The sequence below is a fragment of the Sorex araneus genome, chromosome 3 (assembly GCF_027595985.1).
Source record: "Sorex araneus isolate mSorAra2 chromosome 3, mSorAra2.pri, whole genome shotgun sequence".
NCBI lineage: Eukaryota > Metazoa > Chordata > Mammalia > Eulipotyphla > Soricidae > Sorex > Sorex araneus.
The window spans coordinates 157443062-157460040 of NC_073304.1; the positions used below are offsets into that span (position 1 = coordinate 157443062).

The 16979-nt window shown below is 54.4% G+C and overlaps 1 protein-coding gene across 1 annotated transcript in view; it reads left to right on the plus strand.

The window, feature by feature from the left end:
- Nucleotides 1-16979, plus strand: part of PRDM10 (PR/SET domain 10) — an 88717-nt gene that overhangs the window by 42684 nt on the left and 29054 nt on the right. The window contains exons 8-12 of the mRNA XM_055133288.1: nucleotides 3709-3781; nucleotides 5974-6091; nucleotides 7939-8068; nucleotides 8787-9029; nucleotides 16325-16672. Coding sequence (XP_054989263.1) covers nucleotides 3709-3781; nucleotides 5974-6091; nucleotides 7939-8068; nucleotides 8787-9029; nucleotides 16325-16672 — 912 coding nt within the window. The remainder of the gene's footprint in view (nucleotides 1-3708; nucleotides 3782-5973; nucleotides 6092-7938; nucleotides 8069-8786; nucleotides 9030-16324; nucleotides 16673-16979) is intronic.

Genomic DNA, 16979 nt, shown 5'->3' on the forward strand with positions numbered 1-16979 from the left:
GCCACCCGGGTCGAATCTCAGCCGGAGCCCGAGCTCCGGCCCCGGCCCGAGCCTGCCCAGGTGTCCTGGTTTCAAGTTCAAAACACACATTTTGTCTTTTTTTTTAAAATGTAGGAGTACTGCTACTTGTTCAGCCATTGATTAAGCTGATTGAATTGGGCATGAACTCCACATTACTTTTTTTTTTAATCACCATGAGATAGAGTTACAAAGCTTTCCTGTTTGAGATTCAGCCATGTAGGGATGGGACACCCACCCTTTTCCCAGTGCACATTTCCCACACCAGTGTCCCCCGCTCCCCAGTATACCAGTCTTCACCCTGCCTCTGGTGGACAGTTTGTTGGAGTTTGTCTTCATAGTAAATATGATGACATAAGAAAATTGATTCTATAAACATTCCCTTATTTATGTATATTTGGTGGTGTCAGAGATCAAAGCCACAGAATCTTGTCCCTGACCCTGACCCCTCCTCCCCTTATTTTTGTGAGCCACACCCAATTGTGCTCAGGGCTTTCTCCTGGCTCTGTGTTCATGGATCATTTCCTGCCAGGGCTTAGGGGACCGTATGGGATGTCAGGGATTGAACCCAGGCCAACCACGTGCAAGGCCAGTGCCCTAGTACCAGGAACAGACTTTATTTGGAAAAGGAATCGGATACTAATTGAAATTGAAAAGTGGCATCAATGTTGGTAATTTATTTGTTTATTTATTTTGGTATTTGGGTATCACCCAGCGTACTCCTAGCTCTGCACGCTGGGGTTACTTCCAGTGGGGCTCGGGGAACCATGTGGGGTGCCATGGACCTAACCCTGGTTGGCCACTTGCAAGGCAAGCGCCCTACCCACTGTACTCTCTCCAGCCCCAAGATACATTTGGGGGGGTTGTGGGGGTTGAGTTGGGCCACATCTGGTGGTGGTCAGGGCTTGCTCCTACACTCAGGGATCAGCCCTGTCCCTGGCAGTGCTCAGAGATCTGTCGGGTCCTGGGGATCGAACCTTAGTCGGCCGTGTGCAAGGCTTCCCTGCTGTACTTTTTCTCCAGCCTCTTCAGTGTTGATCATTTAAAAACTCTTCAAACATGCAGGAGTTACTGGGTTTGTTGTTGTTGTTAGTTTTTGTTTTGGGGTCACACCTGGCAGTGGTCCAGGGCTGCTCCTGTCACTGCTTTGGGGATCTTAGGGTGCTACCGCGGGGATTGCCCCGGCTTTCAGGACACACAGCTGCACTCAGCCCATTGTGTGGCTCGGGCCTTGTTAACATTTTTTAAAAATTCTATTTTCATAAGGTTGTGGGCCCTGTTAACATTTTAAAATATTTATTTTATTTGGGGCAGTTGGGACTAGACCTGGTGTGCTCAGGAGTTTCTCAGGCTCCTTTAGAAACATTTAAAATAGTCAGGTTGGAGACAAAATATGGCAGGTGGCAATGGACTGGTGGGTGTCAGAGTGGGAGAGAGGGGCTCACGGGGGGCCAGGGCGGGTCCAGGCATGAGTTTGTGTTGGCACACACCTAGGTGGGAGAAGCGGAGGTGGAGAACATCTGAGCAACCAGTAGCTCTTGCCAGATGGCTGCAGAGAACAGCAGAGGCTGCAGGGAAGGAGGGGGGTGGGGGAGGAGATGGAGAGTGGGGCTGGTCTGGAGGGAGGGAGGGAGGAGATGGTGCTGGAGATGGGGAGTGGGGCTGGCCTGGAGGGAGGGAAGGAGGGAGGGAGGGAGGAGATGGTGCTGGAGATGGGGAGTGGGGCTGGCCTGGAGGGAAGGAGGGAGGAGATGGTGCTGGAGATGGGGAGTGGGCTGGCCTGGAGGGAAGGAGGGAGGAGATGGTGCTGGAGATGGGGAGTGGGCTGGCCTGGAGGGAAGGAGGGAGGAGATGGTGCTGGAGATGGGGAGTGGGCTGGCCTGGAGAGAAGGAGGGAGGGAGGGAGGGAGGGAGGGAGGGAGGGAAGGAGGGAAGGAGGGAGGAGAGGGTGCTGGAGATGGGGAGTGGGACTGGCCTGGAGGGAAGGAGGGAGGAGATGGTGCTGGAGATGGGGAGTGGGGCTGGCCTGGAGGGAGGGAGGGAGGAAATGGTGCTGGAGATGGGGAGTGGGGCTGGCCTGGAGGGAGGGAGGGGAGAGAAGGAGGGAGAGAGGGATTGAGGGAGGGAGGGAGGGAGGGAGGGAGGGAGGAGATGGTGCTGGAGATGGGGAGTGGGACTGGCCTGGAGGGAGGGAGGGGAGAGAAGGAGGGAGAGAGGGATTGAGGGAGGGAGGGAGGGAGGAGATGGTGCTGGAGATGGGGAGTGGGCTGGCCTGGAGCTGGGTAGCCACCGCAGGGAAGAGAGGCCTTGTGTGGGTAAGTGGTGAAGATCAATTTCCCCAACATCTAGGGGCTGTGGAGACAGCACAGGAGCTGGGGCCCGTGCTTGCCCCCAGCCCGGCTCCATCCCGGCACTCCACACCCCTGCCTCCCCAGTGTTGCTGGGTGTAGCCCTAGTCCCCGGCACCAGGCCTGAGCAGCCCCCCATCCCCTGTCCTGGCAGTGAGTCAGTGGAGTGGCCCGAGAATGCTGCCTGGGAGCCCCCCGATCTGCCTAAAATCTCCACCAGTATCCAGAAGCCAGGCCGAGGAGGGGGAGCCGGACTAAGGAATGAGCAGAGCAGGGCCAGGGCATAGGCTGCGGGGCCCCATACTGTGTGGGGGCCTATCTGATTACAGCTCCGCCAGGACCTGTGTTTAAATATTGATTGAAAAAACACAAGGGAGAGAGGGGGAAAGTACAACCAAACACCAAATCCACAAGGGCCTGTTTCATTTAGACAGAGGGAGCAGAAGCGGAGCACACTCGTGGGAAGCTGTAGAGCAAAGACAGAATGATTTTTCGGTGGTGCCGGGAATGGAACCCAGAGCCTCACACATGCGCAGCAAATGTCGTGCCACTGGGCCACTTCCTGCCCCCACAAAGCCCCCTTTTATTTAAAACAATCTGTTCCTAGCATAAATATCTTGATGAATGAAGCATTGTGACCCGGGAGTGTTTAGAAAGCTGTGGGCTGTGACGCCACAGTGATGGGCTTTTCAAGAGGATCTCTAAACACAGCAAGCCGTTGTGCTCCATCCACAATCTGGAGTCACCTCTGGGTGCGACGGACACCACACTCACCACAGCAAACCTTAACTCGTCAGCTGTAGGAACCACTCCATTCCCTGTAGCACCAGCTGCCAAAATACATCTTTGAAGTGGGTTCATAATAGCTGATCATTTTTTTGGGGAGGAGGGTACACACAGCAGTGCTCAGGGCTTCCTCCTGACTCTGACTCAGGAATTACTCCTGGTGGTGCTCAGGGGACCCTATGGGATGTCAGGGATCGAACCCAGGTCGGCCACATGCGAGGCAGGTGCCCTCCCTGCTGTACTATGGCTTTGGCTCTAGCTGAGAAATTTCTGATTCCACATATTCCTAAACTGGAGATTATGAAGGCGCCGCCCTGGTATTCGTGCAGTGCTTTCACAAAACCCCAAAGAAGAGGGGAGACCTGTGGAGGGTCCTACCTCATGAGCTTCCCAGGCTTGCAGAGTCCTGAACCACCGGGGCCCTGGAGATGGTGTGATTTGGGGGCAGGTGGCCAGCGGGCGAGGACTGGACAGGACCTGTTGTATGTGGGCGGGAGGAGGGCTGGGCATGCAGGCTCCGGGGCCAAGGGGCTGACGGCTTGCTTGCTTCTTGCAGGTTTGGTATGCGGCATCCTACGCGGAGTTCGTGAACCAGAAAATCCACGACATTTCCGAGGAAGAGAGGAAAGGTGGTCACGCTTTTTCATGCTGCGTATTTTCTAGGCGTTTCCAGTTGTCCCCTCCGAGCTTCTGCTCACCTTCTGTTGAAGGGACGATTTCCCTAGGCCTTTCCGAGTTCCACACCTCAGCCTAGGTCCAGTTCTCAAGTGACAATGCCGTCTGTGGCGTTTCCCCGGGTGCTGGAGAATAGGGTTTACTATAACGCAAACCTCCAAATCCTCCATCAGAACCTGGAGTAGAGGCCAGTCCTTAGCCGAACTCGCTGTTGTCTGTGGAGATAGAGCCGACAGCCTTGGTGTTGTTGGCCGTGTCACTGACGTATCGTCCGCTCACAGGAGGGCGCACGAATCAGAAGTCAGTAGCTGATGCATCATTGTGAAGTGAATGTAGGGGGCAGCCAGCACCAGAGCGATGCTAGAACTTGTTCTGTCACAACTGGCAAGGCTCAGGGGACCATATGGGATACCAGAGGTCGGACCCAGGTCAGCCACATGCAAGGCAAATGTTCTCCCTGCTGGACTATCGCTGCCTCTGCCTCTTTCAGTTCCCCTTCACTCCCAAGCTTAACTAGCCGTGCAGACTGGAGCCTCTTGTGATGGCCAAGTGTAGACATGAATGCCACGATGTGTCCTCTGGTGGTGGCTGCGCCTCTGCTGCTCAGCTTCGGATTCCTTAGTCACCCGTACTTCTGTGTATCACTTTATTTCATTTTATTTCTTTTGGTTTCTGGACCACACCTGGCGATGCTCGGGGATTCCTCCTGGCTCTGCTCTCAGGGATCACTCCTGGTGGGGCTCTGGGGATCCTGTGGAATGCTGGGGATCACACCTGGGTCAGCCATGTGCAGGGCCTTACCCTGTACTATCACTCTGCCCTGTGCTGGGTATCACTTTAACTTCTTGTGGCTGTTTTGGTATTTCATTGCAGAAATAGCCCAAGTCAGTGATCTGTTTGCTTGGACTGGAAGTGGGGTTGTCAGAGCTGGTCTGCCACTGGCTACCAGAGATGAGCACATTTCACAGGTCACGGGCAGGGTCTTCCTCCAGGCTCACCTCACACGAGACACCAGCTTCTAGTTCTGGGCTTCACACCCCACCTGCTCTTCGAATCCATCAGCTGCAGTATGGAGAGTCTTTATGGCCCCTTCCGGGCTTGATAACTCACTGGAGTGACTCCCGGAGCTCTTGAAAGTTCAGTCCTTATGATTATAGGTCTGTTCCGATGGTCACGCCCAGGGGGACCGGCCAGAGTTCGAGACTCTCAGGGCGGGTCATCAGCTGGTGTCACCTCCTGGCACATTGACTATGATTACCAACTCATAAAGCTCCCCTGAGCTTTTGTTGCAGAGTTTTTATTGAGGTATAATAGCCTGATTGATGGAATCATTAGCCAGTGACTTGCTCTCCAGCACCAGCTCCCCTCCCTGGCTCCAAGTCTCAGCCCCATAATCACAGGGCTGCGTTTTTTGGCATCGCCTGCCTTCATCCTGAGTCACTCATTAGCATGAATTCAGGTATCTCAGAAGACCACCGTGAAGAAAGAGAACACTTCTCTCTATCGGGACATTCCGGAGATCAAGGGATGAGCTCCAGGAGTTTGGGGACAAGGGCCAGCCTTGTCTTGATTCTACAAAGGGGCTGCTTCCAGGTTTGGGCTGTCATGAGGGTTGCCACCGCAGACATCGTCCTACGTGGCTCTTAGCTGACACAGCGGTCGAGAGAGCAGGATTGCTGGGTCCTTGGGGATGATTGCGTCAGCTTTAAGAGATGCCCCCGAACCTTTCACCAGTGTGGTCACATTGGACATGGATTTTCAAGCTCACTGTGATGAAATATTCCCTTAAATTCTGAAACGTGGTTTTGAATCACTACGGCATAGATTCCTATGGGAACACTTTTGGTTTTTGCAGTGTGGGGAAAGTGCTGTCTGTATGCTGTGCACGGCCACATCTGTCGGGAGGCGGGAGATGGGAGCATAGAGGCACTTTTCCCCTTTGATACCACACATGACTGTATTAGAGAATAAGACCCTGTGAACCACTTCCTTGTCAAACTTGAGCCTTGACATTCATATGTACTATGTAAGCAGCAAGACCCATGTTTGGGAGCCTTGGCTCCTGTGTGACAGGAACCATGAAACTACCGACCCCCTTGGTTGTGCTGGTGGCCACTGACCGTTGGTTTCTACCCCACGCTTGTAGTTCTCCGAGAGCAGGAGAAGAACTGGCCCTGCTACGAATGTAACCGCCGGTTTATAAGCTCGGAACAGCTGCAGCAACACCTCAATTCTCACGATGAGAAACTCGACGTGTTTAGCAGGTAGAGTGAAGAGCTGGTCTCCCAGACCTATTATTTCCAAACTTCCAAATTGCTCCTGAATTACCTGTCAAGCCCATGAGTGTTTCTCTGTGTGTGTGGATGCGTGTGGCCAGGCACAGAGGCTGCAGCCAGGCCGCTGCTGAGGGAAATTCTTTTTCTGCTGTTTCCAAACTTCCTTGCTGAGCCTCACTGACCACTGAATCCACTTCCAGTGTAGCCAGAACCCGTCAGGAGAGCCTTTTCTCCCAGTTTCATCTGCCCTGACTAAAAATTTGGAGATAGGAATTCTTGAGTTGCATACATCTTTGAAATCACTCACATTTCTCTTTCCAAGCTTTTATTGAACTAAAACCCGTGTTTCTTTGTACGATGTTGAAAAACAGAACAGGGAAAGGGGCAATGCAAGAGAAGAACTGTATAGGATGGGGTAGGCCTGGGCCAGGTCAGGTTGTGCCTTGGGGGCCAGGGTAGAGCACTTGGAATGATTCTGGGTGTGAGTCTTTAGAAGGTTCTGACCCGGGCGTGTGGTGCTGTCAGGCTCTGGGTTTCAGCATCACTCAAGACAGAGCTGCGGACGTGGTCTAGTTCTCTGGAACCAGAGGGAAGCTGATTCCATGGGAACCTCTCCTAGTGAGGTGGTTCCGCAGAGGGCAAGTGCCTCTGGACGAGGTGCGGATCTGGCTGTACGTGTCCCAGGGCTGTTTGCAGCGTGGGTGGTGGCAGAGCCTGGAGGCAGGAAGTGGGTGAGAGCTAGCGAGGCTGCCTGCGTGTTGTTGGCCAACTCCACCTGCAGCCCCAGTAGCCTGACTTCGAGAACTCAGAGACAATTAGGAAGAGTTGACCAGATATTATAATACCAAGCAGCTGTCAGTTTTTCCTTTGTTTTTAAGGTATGATACTGGCTTTTGGCCATGTAGGTGAGTCCTTTTCTTTTCGAGACTCATACCCATGTATTGCAGGTAAAATGATTCCAAGTAAGCTGACGGGTGTGTGTGTGAAGCCAGGGAGAGGCAGTAGGGATTTCTCAGCGGATGGCCAGCTTCGTTCCAGCTGAAATACTGAAATTAAAATAATGGTATTAGTGGACTCATCTTACCCTTTGCATTTGCCTGACTTCTGAATTTTTCATAAGGAATCTTTTCCAAGCTTCGTTTTGGTTAAATTGTTTAATCGAGGAGTGGGGGAAGTCAACATCGTCTGATTCGTTGATGCACTTGTCATACATGCATCTTCTCAAACAGGCATTCCCGGCCTACTTCCTGAATCCCTTTCCTTAAGGAATTGCCAGGGACCTATTGAACATTTTTTGGGTGTTTGCTAGGCCTGTCATGGAACGGCTGAACTTGACATTTGTTTGGACCTTCCAGTAGCCAAGAGAAAAACAAGGAGGAACTTCACATCCCCAAGTGTGGCAAAGTTCTTTGAATCTGGCCGCACTTCTGGAGGCAGGAAGAGGAAGGACTAGAGCGTGGGCTCTTGGTCTGTCCCGCCCAGCCACACGTGGCCTCGTCTCTCCGCAGCCCCCTCCCGCCTGCTTTCCTTGCAGCGTCTCAGCTTTGTCTTTGCGTGTCTGGATTTTCAGTTGCAAGGCGCGCCTAGTGCTTTGGATTTTCGGAGCTCTTTCCTTCTCTTTGAGCTGTGATCAGGGTGAGAAAGGAGAGCGTGAACAAGTGTGGAGTATCGAGGCCCTTCCTTGCATCAAAAAAAACAAGCGGGAAGCAGAAAGGAATAATGTGAGAGTGCAAGCCTGGGGGTGGAGGGGGCTCTCATCGAGGCCATTTGGGGGAATATTTGTTCTGGGCTCTGATATGACCATGACTGTGTGTGACCCTGTCTCTCATCCCTAGAACAAGAGGCCGAGGAAGGGGACGAGGCAAGAGGCGGTTTGGCCCAGGTCGGCGGCCAGGGCGGCCCCCCAAATTCATCCGCTTGGAAATAGCAAGCGAGAATGGGGACAAGTGTGATGATGGGACCCAGGTATGGGACATGGGAGCTGCTCTTAGGTGCTCTTCAGAGGACCGGTGTGGGGGCGGGGGGCCCTGACACGTCTGAGATGTGTTCTTCCATGTCTGGGTGACTGAAGAAAGGCAGAACGAGTGTCCAGAGCGGGAGAGAGCTCAGCGGGCACAGAGCACATGTCTGGCATGTGCGAAGCCCTTTGGTTCAGTCCCAGGACCCCCACTTTTACCCGGTCCGTGACCCCACCACCCCCTAGCATCGTTGAGCCAGGCACCCCTGGGTCTGGCCCTTCTTTTTATAAAAGCATTTCCATAGAAACTCAGAGGTTTTTTGCTTGTTTTTGGGTCACACCTGGTGACACTTAGGGGTCACTTCTGGCTCTGCACTCAGGAATTACTCCTGGAATTGCTCCGGGCGATGCCAGGGATGAACCCGGGTCAGCCTACTCACCGTGGTATTGCTCTGGGCCCCCCAAAAGCTCAATTTTATAATCTTGAAGATTGTTGGCGTTAGTATGAATGATTGCAAGGACCGTATTCCCGCCATTTCCCCCAGCTGGGATGTCACTGATTCTGCTCCCAAGAATGCTGCCCCAAGCTGCCCCTCCCCCTCCCATCACCACCCAGAAGAGACTTTCTGGCATCAGGGCCCCGTCCTTTGAGCGCGCGCAGTACCGCTCTCTGCTGGACGCTCCTTCGCTCTCCGCTGGAGCCCAACTTCACCCTTTCTCTTCCAGGACTTGCTACACTTCTCCGCCAAGGAGCAGTTTGATGAGCCTGAGCCAGCCTCTCTGAACGGGCTGGACCAGCCGGAGCAGCCCGCGCTCCCGCTCCCTCAGCTGCCCCAGGAGACCCCAGCTGCTCTGGAGCAGGAGCCCGAAGCTCACAGCCTCCACCTGCAGCCCCAGCAGGAGGAGAACGTGCTGCCCGCCCCCAGCACCCTGACGGCCGACGACATGCGCCGAGCCAAACGCATCCGGGTAAGTGGGCAGCGGGCGACGCAGCGCCCTGCCGTCCACCAGCTGTCTGGGTGCTGTGCTTCCACCAACTCCGCCATCCGCTTCGCCATCCCTCACCCTGACATCCTGTGCGCCACCCTCTCCTCTCCTCCCCCACCCGTTCTTCTGGAACTGTTGCTTGGTGGCTTTGTGGCCACTGGTCGGTGGCAGTGGCTGATTCTCGGTTTGGCCAGTGTAGCCGTGGTGTGGGAGCTCCTGGCCTGGCAGGGTTGGAATGGAGAGCTCATGGCTCCTCCCCGCAGAGGCCCAGGGAGTCGGGAGCGACGCACGTTTAAGGGTGAGATCTGTGGGATGCCAGTCCTCACTCTCAAGTGAATGTGGGCGGGCTGCATTTGGTTGTCCGCGCTTTCCTGCAGAAGACAGGCCAGTATTGTTCGGCCCATGCTCCCCGTGTACGCGCAAGCCCAGTGTCCACAACGTGGGACAGCTCCTAACCCAGTTCCCAGAGCAGAAACCTCCCTCCGGCAGGTCCTGGCTGCCCATCCGAGGTGTTCTAGTCTTTCCACATCAGGTGACATCTGTAGTAGGGGCCGCAGGCAGACGGAGAACAGTGTGGCTTCATGGGGTCAGTGCCGGCACTCACGACCAACGTCCAGAAAGGCATCACGTCGAGCCCATGCTTGTGGGTTCCTCATCTCGTCCGTGTGCTTGGAAGCCCCGTGTGGTTTAATCTCCCAGGGTTCACAGCTTCTTGCTGGATGATTGTTTTTGATTCAGGTTTCTTTTGGGTTTTGTCCTCTAACCTAGAAGGGACCTGGGATAACAGTCACGGCCCTGCCTTCACGTCACCATTCATAGCTCCAGGAAAACACTCAGGGGCTGAGCCCCCAGTGGCCTCCGCAGAAACAGACTCGAAATCTGGCTGCCTGGCTAGCATTTCTGTTTTTTTTTAATTTTTAAAAATTTTTGCAATTTTTATACATTTAATTTTCATTAACTAGTTTACAATAGTTCATTACAAATAATATTCAAACATCCACCCAACCAGCAAGCATCTTCCAACCGCAATAAGAGGGAAGTGTGTAAAGGTTGTTGATTTCATTCTGGGGCCCTTTAGGCCCGTATATAAGAGAATACAAGCAAGTATGTTAAAACCAAACACATGTGTGCTGCTTTAGGTACATCGGTGGCCTAGAGTATAAGAGGCCGAGCGCAGGAAAAACTGCGTTGTTTTCTTCCAGGAGCTTTGTTTTATAGTCTCTGAATCTTGGCCGTTGATGAGATTACATGGCACCGGGGGTCAGTTTGTGGGGGTGGCTGCCAAGCTACTGGAAAACTGGGGATCTGGCTGGAGGAGGCCTGATCGAGCAGGCTTGGAGATCTCAGCCCTGGGTCCCGCATACCTGGGTTCCTCTGTTGGTTCCTTCATGTGTGAGGCTTGTCCGAGCGTGTGGAGAGTGGCTTTGAGCATGGCTGTGGCTAAGTTCTGGAGGTTTTTGGCCGCCAGGGCTCTGCTCGGGGCAGGGAGGGAAACTCAACCCACCCCCCTCTGAGGGGCCCTGGTGAAGACAGCCTGTTTCTGAAGGACAGACGTCTCTAAGCAGAGAGCAGGAAGGCAAAAGTCTAGTCGGTCCCGTCCATCCTCCTCCATCGTTTCTCAGTCTGCGTCTCATTCTTTTCCCACTTACTATCTTCTCTGCTTCAGTCGTCTTGTTTTTTTTCCCATGAAGTTCCGAGAAATGCTTATTAGTAGGTTGACATTCACATTTGTGGGGGAAGGGGCAGAAGGTCGCACCGGGGCTTGCAGGGGTCAGACCCAGTGACCCTGCACTCGGGCACGCGCACTTGCCGTCCCAGCCATTGACCTGGCCATAGCTTTACTTGGTTTGAAGCAAAAGGCACCAGCCAGCCGACATGGCGAAGCACTCGAGACGCAGGTGCTGCCTGTGTGAGTCGGTCCCGGGCTTGGGCGTGTGGTTCCGTACTCTGCACGGCGACCATGTGCTGTGCATCTGCAGGTCTGTCAGAGCTGCGCTGTCTCTCCCCTCCTACACATTCCCACGTGGTGGGCTGTGTATTTTTTTTTTTTTTCATTTTTCCCACCCAGATTGGTAATGACCAACTCAAGGCGAGTCCGCCAGTGCAGCTGGTAATGGAACTTTCTCTCTCTCCTCTGCTGCTGCCTGTTCAGCTGGAGCTGCAGGTAGGTCCCCCTCCTGCGTTCACGTGACAGAGCGTCATTCTCGTGTGTGCGCACACTGCCGTTCTCTCTGGGCCATGCCGGACGTCCCGTTGGACTGCGTCAGTGAGTGCCGAGCGGTCCCCAGCCACAGGCCTCTTCTCCCAATGAGCCCAGAGTGCACAGCTGCGGCCCAGCCTCCACCCCCGGGTCCCATGTGACAGCCTTAGGGAGGAGTCGCGAGGTCTGAGCTCATGTTTGTCCCCGTCAAGGATTTTTGGTGCTCCCTGGCCTCTGGGAGCTGGCAGTGCGGTTAGAGAGAGGCTGTTGGCGTCTGTGGTTATGGCTGCCAAAGGAGGACTGGCGTGGATAATGGCTGTTCTGGGGGTGGAGGGAAGTCCGAAGAGGGATGAAGAAGCCTGGGGCCTGTCGCAGAGAGATCGAGACTGAGAGATCCCTGGAAGCTGGAGGGTCAGTTTAGAGGAGGGCAGCAAAGGGTCAAAGGCCAGGATCAGGTGTGGCCTGTTTAGGAGGGATGCTCAGGCTCATCAAAGGCCTGGGAGAGACTGGTGTGTTGGGCAGGGCAGATGACAGGCCAGGGAGGGCTGTGTCCGGGCCGACAGAAATCCGGCACGCACGACTGGTTTCCTCAAAGTGCCAGGATGGAAATAGCACGAAACGCGATCAAAGATTTATGTGCTAATTGATGATGCCATCATCAGATGTCAGAGACTGCAGAGGAGCTGTGGTCCCAGCACTGGCTTTACTGTGACCCAGATTTCCTGCTCACGGATCGTAGTCACGCGGCCTGGAGGAGCCGGCACGCCAGATGGTGTGGTGTGTGGTTGGCTGCCTGCGGCCCGGATCCTCAGGGCCCTTTGCATCCCTCTGTGGTCGCAGCCAGTACTTGTTCTTGGTTTCGCTTAGAAATGTGTGAACTTGGACCTCTGAGCTGCGGGGGTGACCTTGGAGTGGAAAGGCCCATGAGCAGGTCCCGGGGCTGGAGCGTTCCAGCAACCCCAGTGACTTGTCTAGTGAGGGTCGCTTTAGGGCCATTGGCTCAGAGGCATCCGGTCTGGTCCCGAGGACCCATCATTCAGGGCTCCTCGGAAATGAAGAGGTTGCTAAGAGCAGGGCCTGTGGGAAGCGCCGTGAAAGTGGCCAGGTGGTGGCTGCGTTGAAATCAAGCGTCTGAGGTCACGTGCGCTGATGGAGCTGACAGGCACCCCGGAGAAATGAGCTCTCCAGAGGGTCCCCCATCAGCGTTGCTGGTCGTGTCTCCCCGTGGAGACCTGAAGGTGCCCCAGGTGCAGCCTCTGACTCTCAAGCTCAGAGGCACCTTTGTGGGTCTGCAGTGCTGCTGCCACGTTCGAGAAGAGACCAGATAGTGAGTTCTCTTCTGCCGAGTAAGCATGAGACCCGGTAGAGAGGAGGAGACAGGGAAGGAGCTTGGAGGAGGGGCTCCGTGGCTGGAGGGATGAAGGGATGAAGGTGGACACTTCCAGTGCTCTGCAGAACTCTAGGGAAAAATTGATCATTTTTCAACAACAACAACAACAAAATTTTAACATCAATATCTGCATCATTTTTATTTGTGAAAAGGACGTTAACCCACCTTAAATACCCATCTTAGTTGAATCAAAGGAGTCATAATGAGAAAGACCATCTACTTTTCAGAAAACAAGTAAACCATTTACTTTACAAAAATGCCAAAACAATCTTAGGCGGAAATCGTGACCGGAGGTCGAGAGCATGCTCGCATGCTTTGCATCTGTGCTAGATTCCCACCACACTGGGCTAGATTCCCACCACATATCCAGAACACCCTAGCAGAAGCCTCCCAAAGCCTCGGCGAGGAAGGAAAGCCTGCATTCGTCTCTCGGAGGGAAGTGAGCTCTTCCCACTTCCTGCCTGGCTCTCCTGTCCCTCCAGCCTGGTCCTTTGGAAGTTTTCTTGGTGTTGGATCACGCCCGGCGATGCTCAGGGGCTGCTCCTGTTTCTGCACTCAGGAATCACTCCTGGTGGTGCTCAGGAGACCATATGGCTGCCAGGATCTAACTTGGGTTGGCCGCGTGCAAGGTCAGAGTCCTACTCACTGTACTCTCTGCCCAGCCCTACCGGGGGCCTTTGGAAAGAACTGACAGGGTGGATGAACTGCAGTCTTTCCTAGCCGTGGAATCTCACTCTGCTTAGCGAGATACATTGAAATCACTCTCCAGCTTTTGTTGACCCCTTCCTCCGAGCCCAGCTGTAGGTACAAAGGGGCAGAGGAGATACGGCCCCGAGACAGCCCTGAGTCAACTCAGGAAGATGACAAAACTGCTCCACTTCTACTCAGAAGAAAATGAGTAGGGGAGACTTCCCCTTGTCCTGTTAGCTGCCCCCCAGCAGGAAGTTTTCAGTTCCCAGTCACTTGTTCAGAATTCTCAGTAAGCCAAAAGCAAGAATCTCGCTCTCCTCCAGAGTGACCCTTTCACGTTCACGCAGAAGTCGCAGTTTGTAAGTCGCTTGCAGTGAAGGGTTAAGCACTGATGATTGCTCTTTCTCCGTTGTACAAGCAACATTTGAAGCTCCCAGTGGAAGCTCTTCCCTTCCTTTCTCTGGCCCTGAAACAAGCTGTTCCCCCTCAGATCTGTCTAGAAGTTCACTTTTCTCCAGGTTCTCTGAGGACTGTACGAGTGAGTCTTCTGATTGACAGCGTCATGAAATGGTGCTTGTGTCCCATGTATGAAGGTGACCCAGGGGTCCAGCCTGCCGTGGCGTGGTCATTGTTTCTCCACCCAGTCCTGCATTTGTGCCGAGGAGTCCCCTCCTCTTACTCGGAGTCCCAGGAGCGCGTGCGTGAATATACAGGATGCTCATCAGAATTGGATGTGCATTCAGATGACTGGCCACACAGCCATGCCCCTGATCTTTGTCCACACTTGAGCACACTCTGTGTTAGGTTTTGTTTGGGGGCCACACCTGGCAGTGCTCAGGGGTTCCTCCTGGCTCTACTCTCAGGGATCACTCCTGGCGGTGCTCGGGGCACTATATGGGGTGCTGGGATAGAACCAGGATTGGCCAGAAGGCAGGTGCCCTACCTACTATACTATCTCTCTGGCCCTCAGACACATTCTAACCATAAGACTAATAAACCGCACCGGGAACGCATCCTCTGCCTTTTGCACGAGCAAGTTGGTGCACATTCACATTCCATTTCCCAGTGTGCTGTGAACAAACACATCCATGTAAATCCAGCCTTTACTTTCTCTTTCCTTTCTTTTCCTTAAATGGAGATAGAATTCAGAAACCATAAAATACACCCTTTCAAGATGTTTTTCACTGGGAGGGCTCCACAGTCTGCTCAGCTCAGGGCGCATTCCTGGCCGTGACTCGGGAGGGGGGTCCCTCCTGTGCTACTCAGGGCGCATTCCCGGCTCTGACTCCGGAGGGGGGGTCCCTCCTGTGGTACTCAGGGCTCCTTCCCGGCTCTGACTCGGGAGGGGGTTCCCTCCTGTGGTACTCAGGGCTCATTCCCGGCTCTGACTCGGGAGGGGGGTCCCTCCTGTGGTACTCAGGGCTCATTCCCGGCTCTGACTCGGGAGGGGGGTCCCTACCATGGTACTCAGGGCTCATTCCCGGCTCTGACTCGGGAGGGGGGTCCCTCCTGTGCTACTCAGGGCTCATTCCCGGCCATGACTCGGGAGGGGGTCCCTCCTGTGGTACTCAGGGCTCTTTCCCGGCTCTGACTCGGGAGGGGGGTTCCCTCCTGTGGTACTCAGGGCTCATTCCCGGCTCTGACTCAGGAGTGGGGGGTCCCTCCTGTGCTACTCAGGGCTCATTCCCGGCTCTGACTCGGGAGGGGGGTCCCTCCTGTGGTACTCAGGGCTCTTTCCCGGCTCTGACTCGGGAGGGGGGTTCCCTCCTGTGGTACTCAGGGCTCATTCCCGGCTCTGACTCAGGAGTGGGGGGTCCCTCCTGTGCTACTCAGGGCTCATTCCCGGCTCTGACTCGGGAGGGGGGTCCCTCCTGTGGTACTCAGGGCTCTTTCCCGGCTCTGACTCGGGAGGGGGTCCCTCCTGTGGTACTCAGGGCTCATTCCTGGCTCTGACTCGGGAGGGGGGTCCCTACCATGGTACTCAGGGCTCATTCCCGGCTCTGACTCGGGAGGGGGGTCCCTCATGTGCTACTCAGGGCTCATTCCCGGCTCTGACTCGGGAGGGGGGTCCCTCATGTGCTACTCAGGGCTCATTCCCGGCTCTGACTCGGGAGGGGGGTCCCTCCTGTGGTACTCAGGGCTCATTCCTGGCTGTGACTCGGGAGGGGGGGGTCCCTCCCGCTGTACTCAGGCACCATGTGCAGTGTTGGGAATTGAACTGAGATGAGCCAAATTCAAGGAAAGCGCCTTCAGCACTGTACTATCTCTCGGGCTCTCAAACATTTATTTTTCTTTTCTTGTATATTATTATTATTTATTTATTTGTTGGGTGACTTTTGGCCTTGGTTCCTGGCCCACTTCCAGCAGTGTTCGGGTGTGGGGAGGTGGTGCTGCGTGTCTAGGACCATGCCAGGACCGAGCCTGGATCTCCCACCGTGAAGCGTGCACAGCCGCCTCTCAGCCCTCCCTGTTCTACGGGGTTTCTGAGCCTGTGGCCGAGCATATCAGCACAGTTGAACAACCACCACCATTACCCAGTCTCAGAAAATCACAGCCTTTCGGGGAGCCGCCAGAGCCCTGCCATGGACTGCTTTTCAGGTGTTTTATTGTCTCTTATTTGCTGAACATTTTAATCACGTTAGATTTTTCCTTAAGGGCTTCACCAGTGATGTTCAATCAACTGCTGAAGCTATTTTGCCTATTTCTTTGTTCCTCATTTTCCCAGCTCCGGGGTTTTTCTTAGACTTCCCTGAATGTGACCTCAGTCCTGTCCAAAGGACACCTGCGTCCACAGACCTGCCCCAAGCACAGCCCTGTCTCTCCAGGGAGAACACTTTGGGGACAGCGTCATTCATATCTCCTGACTCACCAGGAAGTCCTGTCCATGCTATGTCCTGCGCTTGGCTCTCCCTGGAACCAGCCTGCAGCGGCCAGCACCTGGCCTCTCCGTGCTGGGGCCTGTACAGCGCTGAGTGACCCTCCGTGTGTGTCTTGCAGAATGCAGCTCTCCAGCATCTGTTCATCCGGAAGTCCTTCCGGCCTTTCAAATGCCTGCAGTGTGGGAAGGCCTTCCGGGAGAAGGACAAGCTGGACCAGCACCTGCGTTTCCACGGGCGAGAGGGCAACTGCCCTTTGACCTGTGACCTCTGCAATAAGGGCTTCATCAGCAGCACGGCCTTGGAGAGCCACATGAAGCTGCACTCGGACCAGAAGACCTATTCCTGCATCTTCTGCCCCGAGTCCTTTGACCGTCTGGACTTGCTGAAGGACCATGTGGTCATTCACATCACTGATGGCTACTTTACCTGCCCAACCTGTAAGAAACGGTTCCCAGACTTTATCCAGGTGGGTGTCCACTGCTGAGATCCCAACACACTTCATTCCCTGGGTGAAAGAAATGTAAGTTTGGGGAAAATTGAGAACACCCAGAGGCCCACGTTTTCTTCCCTTCTCTGAAATGGCTTTAGAGCAGTATTCCAGTCCCACTAGATTGGGGCCAGGTGTGCATCACGTGTGGGTATTTAAGCACTGACGCTGTGCTTCATGGGACAAGCTTTCAGATCTGGTTGTCAACTGGGCCTTCTTTACTCCTTGCTAAATCCACCACGCAGAAAATATATAGAGGGGCCAGGGAGAGTAAAACTGTTGAAGC